The sequence below is a fragment of the Lupinus angustifolius genome, chromosome LG15 (assembly GCF_001865875.1).
Source record: "Lupinus angustifolius cultivar Tanjil chromosome LG15, LupAngTanjil_v1.0, whole genome shotgun sequence".
NCBI classification, from domain to species: Eukaryota; Viridiplantae; Streptophyta; class Magnoliopsida; order Fabales; family Fabaceae; genus Lupinus; species Lupinus angustifolius.
The window spans coordinates 14155223-14167603 of NC_032023.1; the positions used below are offsets into that span (position 1 = coordinate 14155223).

General features: G+C 36.5%; 1 protein-coding gene across 1 annotated transcript; it reads right to left on the reverse strand.

Annotated features, from left to right (window-relative positions):
- LOC109327717 lies at positions 10538 to 12086 on the reverse strand. The gene is made up of 2 exons (XM_019560881.1): positions 11243 to 12086; positions 10538 to 10593 (listed from the first exon to the last, which is right to left on the reverse strand). Exons 1-2 carry the CDS (start codon positions 12084 to 12086, stop codon positions 10538 to 10540), a joined length of 900 nt encoding a protein of 299 aa, XP_019416426.1.

Below are 12381 nucleotides of genomic sequence, written 5' to 3' on the forward strand. Positions count from 1 at the left end.
TGAGACTTGGTGACTATGGGATTTATATAGAAAATTCTCAAATATTCTGTTTCTTCCATTAGCGAGTGGGACATTCTAGTAGGAAGCGGTTGTGAGTAATTGAGTCGGAACACTTGTGAACAAACGGTGATTTACCATAAAGTAACCAAACAAAAATAGCTAGTAATTAACTAGCATATCCAAATATGATTTTTTTTCCTTTTGGTTGAAGCAGTTGAAATAGTAAAATTCCATGCAAAATTTGTATGATTTTTCAGAAGAAAGTATATATACACTTCGCCAGATATCGTAATAAATAGTGGTCATTCAACAGTGGAATTTTGAACAATGCTGTTGAAAATAAGGTGGAAAAACATCAACATCGCATAATAAAACAAGCATTGTCAATTTGTGTAACCTCAACAGCGCATTCTTGACAATGCGTTGTTGAACATCAGTAACGTTAGCGCCGACTTGAATGATTTATTTTTAACGACGCATTTGATAGAAAGCATTGTTGATGAGAATATATGTAACAACGTATATTTAAGGAAGTGTGGTTGAAGATTACATAGTAACCGTGCTTCCTTAATTATGCGTGGTTGATTTTTTACGACTTTTTAAGCGTCCGAGAAATTAATGGTGGAGTAGTAATGCTTCTTGTCGTTTGTTGAAATATTAATGGTTGAGTGGTTATGCGTTTCTTGGTTGTTGAAATATTAATGGTAGGGTGGTTATATCTACGTTTGTTGAAATATTAATAATTGCTCATCTATAAATATTGTGGTTCACTCAATGTTTTAATTCATCATTTAGCTTAGAGCCTAAGAGTATGTGTTTCTATAAGAGTATGTTTATGAATATAGGAGAAAAAAACACAAAGTAGTAAAAAAAGAGCAATACTTCAAAGAGTGAAAAATAGAAAAAGCACCCAGATTTGTATAGAGAGGTGGAGGAAAAAATTGTGTTTCTGTTTCAGAATCATGTCAATGAGGTTTCTAACAAGTTTTGATTTCAGAATAAAGGTGGTTGTTATACAAGATTTGCGTGAGATGAAACAAATGAAAGTAAATAAAAGGAAAAGGTGAATGAATTATTTAGTTCATTGAGCTCTTTCAATTTTTATTTATATCTTTCAATTATTTTCCTTATCATCTGCAACAATTCCTAAATTTCATTGATTTCTCTCATTCAATTTTCATGGGAAAAGAACATAGATTTTAAAAGGATATCAATGAACTGTTGTACAAGATTTGTGTAGAGGGGTAGAGGAAAAAATTGTGGACAAAATTATTTCATCTTCTACAAAATCATTTAGTTCATTATATTCGCATGTACCAAATTATTTAATTCATTATAATGTATTTTGCATCTATGAATGAATAATAAAACAATTATTTTGGATGTTAATTTCTATTTTTTGTTAATTATTTGGATGGTTATTATCTTTAATATTTTTGCACTGATCCTTATTAATAAACACAATAAACAAATTATCAATACTTAATAAATACAAAAACAAATTAACAAAATGTAATGTTTAATATTTTATCCAGTTTCGTATTAATAAACACAATTATATATTAATAATCTACTTCATGACAACTTCATGTTAATTTAAGTAAAATTCATGTTGTATAAATATTTTCCATTTATGTAAAAGGTTAATTTAACAGGGCATATCTATGAATACGCTGTTAATTTGGAAACTGAGTTCAGTTTAATAGCGCATAATTATGATTGTGCTATCAATTAGATTCTATCCAACAGCACATAATTCAGATAGTGTTGTCAATTAGATTCTAATCAACAACGCTACATTTCGGTAGCATTGTTGATGTGTTAATGAAAATAAGTAGTAAACATCTGGATACGCAACCACAATGCAATCCTTAATATGTGTTGTTGAAGATGTTAATACAATAGCGCTACGTTAAATATGCGTTGTGGAAGAGGTCGTGTTCATAATATGAGTTGTGTACAGTTGGATACACAATAACAGCGCAATCGTTAATATGCGTTGTTGAAGTTGTTCATACAATAGTGCTACCATAAATATATGCTCTTGAAGAGGACAATACAACAACGTTATCGTTAATATGTGCTGTTAAATAGTTACTACAGTTTAAATTTCTAAAACATGACTCTTTTCCTCTATGCTCTCAAACTTACTCGAAAAGAAATCCTCTCACTCTCAGCAAACCCTCATACTCTCATAAACTGAAAAAACTTCACCAATGACTTCCCAAAGTGGCGATCATATATCTCACAATGGTAACGAAGCTTCACCGACTCCACAAGACCAACAAATCGTTGTTCACAAATGACCTCCACGTGGAATGACTTCCATGAAGAATGTCATTCGGTCAAGAAGCAAGGATGTGAAAATAGAAGTTCAATGGAACTCTAAAGGCCAACCATTAAACAAGAAGGGTGGCAACGAACTGGTAAGCTACATTGGTGTTGTTGTTAGGCAAAATCTGAGCTAACAATCACGAAATAGAGTGATGTAGAGAATACCGTGAAAAAGCGTATTTGGAATGAAATAAGAGTAAGTTTATTTTTTCAGTTTTTGTGTTTGTGTTTTCATGCAATGTACGTATATGTGTTACATTTTCATGCAATGTACGTATATGCATGCAATATATAATGTATATGTGTTTTTATTTCAGGCAACTTTTGAGGAGCATAAGGATTATATCCTTAAATCGGCTGGCAAGGCTCTCCGACAATTCTGAACTGATGCCGGAAAATTACTCAGAGATGTTGATGGCAATGTCAACCTAAAACCTCCAACTAAATATGCAAATATCGTTGATGAAGAAGTTTGAAAGACATTTGTCACTCTACGCATAGAAGACGAGTCTTTCGTGGTAAAATCATATTCTTTGTATTGACTTTTGTATATATGCCTTTGTATATGATTGTTGATATTAATGTTGTTTATTGTTTCAGAAATTAAGTAATGAAAACCGCAAGAGGGCATCCAAGCGTTTATATCCATATCGAGGTTCTCGAGCGGGGTATAGAGGAATCGAGGAATGAATTGTAAGTATTGCTAATTTGTACATTATTGGTTATGTTTTGTATGCATAGATATCTAATTACATTATTATTGATTATGTTTTGTTAGTTGGAGAACAAAAGCAATACACCTATGACTCCACATGGAGTAGAACTCGATGTTCTATGGGTGGATACCCGTAAGAACAAGGATGATGTCATCGATAATGAGGAAGTTCAAGAAGCGGAAAGACGTGTTGTAAGTGCTCATATTTTTTAATTATACTTAATTTCCATACTTTACTTATCAAAATGTGATTAATTAACATTATGTTTTTTCTTGATTTATCATATTGCCCTAAAAGAAAAGGAGGCAAACCCGGATAGTCGCGTAATACTTCACAAGGCACTAGGACTGCCTATCTACCTTGGCCGTATCCGAGGTGCGGGATTTGGGGTTAGCCAGCGGACATTTGTACCCCATACAAAGCGTGCAACCAAAGCCCAAATGAGCTAAGTTCAAAATGAACTAGATGACCTCATGCAACGGTTCAACGAATTTGAGCAATCAATGAAGGCAAAGGAAGCTGGGTGGCAACGATTAGCTAGTAATGCTGTCACTACAACTATTGTACTCAGTTGATGGAGCATGTACAGAAGATGGGAGATAATATGATAATTATATCAATTCCTAAGGAAGTCTACGACGATAATGTTGATGAATACGTTGGCATGACTGAAGTCCAGGATGTATATAAACGTGATTATATAGGTGCAACTGTTGTATATATATGGTAAACTATGTGTTCTTAACTACTCATTTACGCATGGTAGTGTGTTATAATTAAGTACATTTTCTATTGTTTAGTATGGTGAAAGTTTACAAATTGAATAGTCGTGATAGAAATAAGTTACCAAATCTTCCCAACAATATCAAGTGGACTTGTATAAAGTTATTGACACAAATCATCTCAAACAATTATATTTGTAATGGCCAACTAATGTTATACTTATATGTTTACTTCATTTAAGTTGTAGACCCCTTGCCAAACAAACGAGGTAGATTGCGGCTATTACGTGCTGAAATTCATGAAGGAGATCATTAAGAAGTGGTCAACTAATGAAATCAAGTTTGTTGGCAAATCATATATAGATGACCAACTCAACCACATTAGAGAACAATGGTCAAAATTTGTACTTAGTTTAGTGGATTAGTTTTGCACAGATTTTAGCTTGGATGATATGATAATTATATCAATTCCCAAGGAAGTCTTCAGGGATGATATTGATGAATACGTTGACATCATTGAAGTTCGGAATGTATATAAACGTGATTGTAATTAATGTTTAATATATAAATTCAGTTGTGTTTATATATTCATTTTGTTGTTATGTTCTGTTTCTGTATGCATCAAGGTATTTTTTTTGTATGCATAACTTTGTAGAATTAGGAATAATGGTCTTTGACAATGCTTTTGTATTATTGCGTTGTTGTTATACTCATACAACAACGTTTTTTTAACTGTGCGTTGTTTATTACGTTGAATTCAACAACACATTCTCAAAAAAGCGTTGTTGTTTTCGTTGAATATAACAGCACATGAACAGAAAAGCGTTGTTGAATACTTATCTCTCATTCATTCTCTTTTAGATATACAAAAGCGCATGCGGTAAGAAGCATTGTCGATATGATCAAAACTATTTCCTCTGCAATTAATCGCTTAACACAGTGTTTAATCGATTAATTGTTTGAATGTTATTTATTGTCATCATTAATTTTTCTATATATTTAATTAATTGTCATTAATCGGATGTGATAACGTAATTACTAATTTGAATTTCATTTAAAAAAATGAATTAGTAAAAAAAAATTACTATATCTTCCATAGTGTTTCCTCAAGATTGCACTGTGGAACATCTACCTTCATATTTGAATGGGGAGTTTTTCCACAGCTTTCCTTTAGGTTGCGTTGTTGATTATGTATCAATGACAGTGACGTCTTCAGTATGCGTTGTTGAAGATACTATCAGACCTTAAAAAATTAAAATGTTCCCGCATTCTCACACATTCATCAACAATCCCAACACTCATTTACTCAGTAGCGAAACACATTTACTCTCAAAATCGACCTCGAAAATCATTCAACCTCAAAATCATTCACTCATTCAACACTGAAAATCATTCAACACGAAAATCATTCACTCATTCAACACGAAAATCATTCAACACGAAAATCATTCAACACCGATTTCGAAAATCCTTCACTCGTTTAACCTCAAAATCATCATTCACGCATTCAACATCGAATTGAAAGTGACTTTTTCTTATAGTTATTTGCCTTTTTAATTACATTATATTTAGCTTGTATTGAGTTATAAATATTTTCCGTATATATGAGTGAAAGTGATTTCACTCATTTAGCTTGTATTGAGTTGGGTGTTCCAACTCATTTAGCTTACATTATGAGTTAGGGTTCTGATCATAATAATGCATTTGCTCTGCATGGTGAGCTTAACTCCAAGCCTTAGAGATTTATGCTCATTATATTTTTTTGTTAGTAGAATGGATCGAAAATGGATGAGTGTCAATCGATTGACGAAGGAGTACGAAGAATGAGTGAAATCATTTGTTAGGTTGGCAATTGAGAATACTGAAAACCCTAATAGAATTGTATGTCCTTGCTTAAGATGTTGTTACTCAAACCGAATTACTCCAAATGAGTTAAAATATCATTTACTATGTCATGGTATTAAACAAAGTTACACATGTTGGACAAGACATGGTGAGACAAGAGACGTTATGGATTGTGATGATGAGATGCATATGAAAGACAACTACACAAATGCATATGAAGACGGTCGTTTCGAGGAAATGGCAAACATTGTCGAAGAGGATCTTCAGGATTGTCCTGAGATGTTTCAGCGATTGATAAGTGATGCTGAGAAACCATTATAAGATGGTTGTACTAAATTCACAAGATTGACAGCGGTGTCAAGGTTGTATAAGTTGAAATCTGTTAATGGATGGACCGATAAGAGTTTCACCGACTTGCTTACACTTCTGAAGGATATGTTGCCGGAAGATAATGTGCTCCCTTCTCGAACCTATGATGCAAAACAAATGTTACGCTCCATAGGCATGGACTACACTAGGATACATGCTTGTGAAAATGATTGCATCTTATTTTTTAATGGGTATGCTTCATTAAAGTTTTGTCCTAAATGTACTGCATCACGATATAAGAAGGAAGACTCAATTCCCAAAAAGGTTGTATGGTAATTTCCCATCAAATCAAGATTCTAGCGTATATTTTGCAATGCCAAAGATGAAAAGAAGTTGACATGGCATGATGAAGAAAGGATTAAAGATGGCAAGCTTCGACATCCTGTAGATTCTCCTCAATGGAGAGAAATTGATCACGACTATCCTAGTTTTGGTCAAGAATCAAGAAATCTACGTCTTGCATTGTCAATGGATGGAATTAACCCACATAATATTCCGTGTTCAAAGTTGCTCCCACAGTACGTGGCCAGTATATACAACCTACCTCATTCTCTATGCATGAAGCGCAACTATGTGATGGTATCTATGTTAATTTCTGGACCTAAACAACCAGGAAATGACATAGACATATATTTGGCTCCATTAATTGAAGACTTGAAGCAAATGTGGGAGACAAGCATAAATGTATATGATGCGTATAGGGAAGAAAGCTTCAACTTGAAGGTTTTGTTGTTCGGCACAATCAGTGATTTCCCTGCATATGGTAATCTATCTGGATATAGTACAAAATGATATTTTGCATGTCCTGTATGTGAAGACATTACTCATTCAATGAGGTTAGAACACTATAAGAAAAAAGTCTTCATTGGCCATCGTAGATTTTTTCCTTCAGATCATCACTATCAACGATGGAGAAAAGCATTTGATGGAAACAATGAAGAAGGTCGTGCTCCTTTGCCGTTGACAGATGACCAATTATTTCAAAAGCTAAAGGGTTTGAATACTAACTTTGGTAAACCTTTTGCAGAAGAAATTGTCACAAAGGGGTGGAAGAAAAGATCAATCTCCTTTGATACCTTACTCAATATCCCTGGTAAGACCAAAGATGGCTTGAATGCAAGGTTGGACTTGGTTAGTATGAGAATAAGAAAGGAATTGGGGCCAATAATGAAGGGAAACGTACATTTCTACCTCCAGCAGCTTATACTATGTCGAGGAAGGAGAAAATGGAATTTTGTAAATTTATTCATGGTTTTAAAGTTCTAGAAGGGTACTCTTCCAACATTCAGAACCTCGTATCGATGAAAGGCCTCAAGTTAAAAGGTCTTAAATCTCATGATTATCATGTACTTATGGAGCATTTCTTGCCAATTGGAATACGGTCAATTCTACCTAAAAAAGTTTGAGGAACCATAACTAGGTTATGCTTCTTCTTCAAGGCAATTTGTAGCAAAGTGATTGTCCCTGAGAAATTACCTGCACAGCAAAGACAAATTATTTTGACTTTGTGTGAGCTTGAAATGTGTTTTCCACCTACTTTTTTTGGCATAATGATTCATCTAAGCATTCATCTTGTTCGAGAGACACAACTATGTGACCCTTCCTATATGAGATGGATGTACCCATTTGAGCGTTATATGAAGACATTAAAAGGGTATGTGAAGAACCGATCAAGACTAGAGTGTTGTATTGTCGAGCGATATGTTGTTGAAGAAGCTCTTGATTTTTGTACCAGATACCTTACCGATGGTGATTTCATGGGCATTCCAAAGCCTCGATATGTAAAAAAAAACATTTGATGAAGGTATTACTGGGAATGAAATATTGACTATAACAAGAACTGAATTGGAGCGAGCGCACTTATATGTTTTACATAATGCCGACAAGGTTGAGCCATATGTTGAAACACACAAGGAGATGCTATGGAAGTGTTACCCAAGTAAGAATGGAAATTTGATTTTCAAAGAGCATAATCGGTGTTTCATAAAGTGGCTAAAAAATCACATTGATGAGGAGTTGAATATAAATGCACATTCAATTTCTAAAAGATTGAAATGGTTAGCTAATGGTCCAAGCTTTCATGTCTTATCCTGAAGGAAATGATTTTTTCATATCATCATAGTGTGTACAACATGTATATATAGTGATCCTCAAATAATGATGGAATCAATCATTAATTCTATGATATAGATTTCCTGTGAATTAGTGATCATGAGTGTTAGGATTGCTCATGTGGTTTAAATGCTATAGTGGATTCCTTATATCAAGGGATTTGATTTAGTGGAGGAGTGATGGTCCTCATTACACCCCCGTAAGATTGGGTCACCACTGGTGACAGCAAGCTTGTCGCGAAGCGAAGCAAATATGGCTTTGGGTAGCGGCTTTGTAAGAATATCCGCAATTTGATCGTTGGTGGAGATGTGAGAGATGGTTAGCTTTCCCATTTGAACCAGTTGACGAACAAAATGATAGTCAAGGGCAATGTGTTTCATGCGTGAATGGAACACTGGGTTTGAGCATAAGTATGTCGCACCAATATTGTCACATATTAGCTTAGGAGTGTGAGTTTTGACGCCAAGTTCTCCAAGAAGGTTGAGTAGCCACATGATTTCAGCTGAGGTGTGTGCAATGGATCTATATTCGACTTTTGTGGAGGATCTGGCCACGAATCTTTGTCGTTTTGACAGCGAAGAGACTGGATTTCCACCAAAGTAAATAACAAAGGCAGAGGTAGAAGTTCTGTCATCTAGATTTCCTCCCCAATCAGCATCATTGAAGGCATTGAGGGTTAGCTACACCGGTTTCTTGAGGGTTAAGCCATAGTTGAGTGTAAGTTTGAGGTATCTGAGAATACATTTGAGTTGTTGAAGATGAGTTTGAGTTGGTTTGTGCATGAATTGAGAGAGTTTGTTGATGGCAAAGGACAAATCTGGACGCGTGAGTGTGAGGTATTGTAATGCACCAATAACTGATCTGAAGTTTTGAGCATCAGTAGGGGAATAGCCATCCTGTAATGTAAGTGGTGTGGATGTGGCAAGAGGTGTGCAGGTTATCTTAGCTCCTGTCATGTGGAATTTATCCAAGAGATCACGAATGTAGCCATGTTGAGTGAGTAGAAAACATTGCTTGGTTGAGATGAGCTCAATGCCGAGAAGTAGTGAGGATATCCAAGGTATTTGAGGGAAAAATGGAGTGACAGTTTGGCCATGAAGTTGTGGAGGAAGTTGTTGTCACTGCCTGTTAATAGAAGGTCATCAACATAGACCAGAAGGAAGGCTTGGATTCCATGTGTGTTGTAGATGAACAAAGAGCTGTCACTAAGGCTGGTGTAAAATCCATAGGAAATAACAAATGCCTTTAGTGACTCGTGCCAAGCCCGAGGTGCTTGCGTCAGGCCATATATTGCTTTTCTGAGTTTGCATACATGATGAGGGAACTCAGTGTGCACGAAACCAAGTGGTTGGTGCATGTAAACATTTTCTGTTAAAGTACCTTGTAGGAATGCATTGTTTATATCTAGTTGATGCATAGGCCATTTGTAGTGAAGCATAAGAGTGAGAACAACCTTAATAGTTTGGGGTTTGACCACTGGGGAAAAGGTTTTTTTGAAGTCAATGTTGGGTGTTTGCGTGAAGCCTTTGGCAACTAGTCTGGTCTTGTATCTTGCAATTGTGTCATCTGGATTTCTTTTGATTCGGAATAGCCACTTGCAGCCTACTAGGTTCTGAGCTTCTTCCCTAGGTACTAGGTTCCATGTACCATTGGTCATGAGAGCATCAAATTCTGCTGAGCAGGCTTGTCTCCAATGAGGGATCTTGAGAGCTTGAGTTATGGTGGAGGGTTCAAGGTTTTATGGCAAGGCATGTTTTGTGGCAGTGAGTATGTGTTTAGGCTTGAAGATGTTGTTTTTGGATCTGGTGGTCATAGGGTGACTGTTGTGGGGTGGGTTGGTGATGGAATTCTGGAGTTGTGGAGAGTGGTTTGATGATGTGGTATGAGGTAGGGTGGGTTGGGGAAGGGTAAGGGTGTTAGAATATATGGTGTGGTTGAAAGGAATGATGGAGGGAAGTGTGGTCTCAGTTGCAGGGGCAGGAGGATTTGGGTTTGGTTGTTGGATTAAGGAGGCATAGAGAAAGGAGTTTTCTATGAATTGGACATGCCTTGAGGTGTAGACGCTGTTGGAAATAGGTTCTAGGCAAAGATATGCATATTGACTTTGTGAGTAGCCCAGGAAGATGCAGGGTAAGGATCTGTGTTGAAGTTTATTGTGTGTGTATGGTCTCAACCATGGGAAACATAAGCAACCAAAGGAATGGAGCTTAGTGTACTCAGGTGGTTTGTTGAACATTACTGTGAAGGGGGTCTTCATGTGGAGCTTGGCAGTGGGCATTCTATTGATCATATATGTTGCTGTGAGGAATGCATAGGACCATAATGTAGCTGGTAGGTTGGCATGATGTAATAGAGCTCTGCCTGTTTCTACTATGTGTCTATGTCTTCTCTTCCATTTAGCTCTGGTGTGTGAGGTGGGCTAGTGAGATGAGTGATGCCCTATGAAGCCAGGAAGTGTTTCAATTTGATGAATTCACCACCATTATCAGAGAACACTGTCACAATTGGTAAGTTAAAATACTTTTCAACAAGACTTTTAAACTGAACAAAGATGGAAAATACATCTGACTTATTTTTCATTGGATATAACCAAATATATTTAGAGAAATGATCAACTAAAATTAAGTAATAAAGAGATCCATCTGCTGATTTGATAGGAGCAGGGCCCCATACATCTGAGTAGAGGAGTTCCAGTGCTTTAGTGATGTGAAGATGATGACTAGAGAATGGGAGCTTGTGACTCTTGGCACAGTGGCAAGAGATGCAATCATAGGTAGCAGGTGGTCTTAGAGGAATAGAGCTGTGATTTTCCAGATGCTTGATTATTTTGATTGAAGGATGACCAAGTTTGTGATGCCATGTTGAAGTAGATTGAAGACTAGTGAGGTGAGCATGAGGTGAAGGAGGTGTGTTGTTGTTGGAAGGTAGGTGGTAGAGGTCCTTGTAGTAGTGTTTGGCCCGAAGTCAGGTCCTTAACAATGAAGCAATCAGAGAAGAATTCAACAGAGCATTGGTTAGTTTAACATAGTTTAGAAACAGATACAAGATTAGTGGTTATATTAGGGACACACAAGACTTATTTAAGAGACAAAGATTTAGTGTTGGTTGGTATTTTAGTGTATCCAATGTGAATTATTTGCAAACCTGAGCCATCTGCAACAAGTACTTGATTTGAGCCTGGGTATGTGTTTGCCAATGTTAGTTGTTGTAGGTCCTGAGTGATATGGTGAGATGCTCCAGTGTCCATAATCCAACTAGATTTCTGCATTGGTGAGGTATGAGTAGCCATGTGAACTGAGGGCCTTGTCCCATGCCTCTTAGGATAACCATATATTTTGTAACATTTCTTTGCACTGTGGCCTGGTCTTTCACAGAATTGGTAGACTACTTGGTGGACAGAGTTATGTAATGTTGAGGGTGTGGGAGCATTGTGTGTAGGTTTGTACCTTTGTTGCCCTCTGAATCTTGTAGCTGCATGTGTTGTAGGGATCAGATGAGTGGATTGTTGATGGTTGTCATGGTATAGAATTGTTTCAAAATCCATTAACTTCTCATGTACTTCAGCATAGGTGATTGGAATCTCTCTGCTGCATAATGCTGTAGAGATTTCTTTGTAGTCTGTACTCAGACCATTGAGTGTGTGAATAACTAGATCTGTGCTATCTAGAGGATTGTCTATGATGGCTAGTTCATCAGCAATGACCTTGATCCCTTGAAGATAGACAACCATAGGTTGTGTGCCTTTGGTGAAAGTGGTAATCTTTTGCTTGAGGGCCATGATGCGCACTCTGGATCTGCTAGCATACATGGTTTTCAAGGTCTCCCATGCTTGTAAGGAAGATTGGACCGTGCCAAGGTGAGTGACAACGGTTGCAGCCACAGAGGAGATAATTCCATGCAGGTTCCTGACGAATCCAGTGTGTGTATGCTGGATTGATGAGGGATGAGTTTGCATCCAAGTGTTTGGGTGGACAGATGATGTTGCCATTGATGTATCCTAAGAGATCATATCCTGTTAGAAGGGATATGAATTGCAGACGCCAAGCTGGATAATTCTCTCCATCAAGTTTAATATAAAGTTGTGAGGCAACATTGAGAACAACCTGGATCGAACAAAAAATTGCAGTTATGCTTGGACAACTCTTGATACCATGAAGGAAATGATTTTTGCATATCATCATAGTGTGTACAACATGTATATATAGTGATCCTCAAATAATGATGGAATCAATCATTAATTCTATGATATAGATTTCCTGTGAATTAGTGATCATGAGTGCTAG

Bases quoted from the DNA above. Each gene is read 5' to 3' on its own strand.
- LOC109327717 (XM_019560881.1), bottom strand. From the start codon at position 12,086: ATGGCAACATCATCTGTCCACCCAAACACTTGGATGCAAACTCATCCC. The intron at 10,594-11,242 runs GTTTGCAAATAA...CAATTGTGACAG, and splicing joins ACTTGTTGCAGATGGCTCAG to TGTTCTCTGATAATGGTGGT.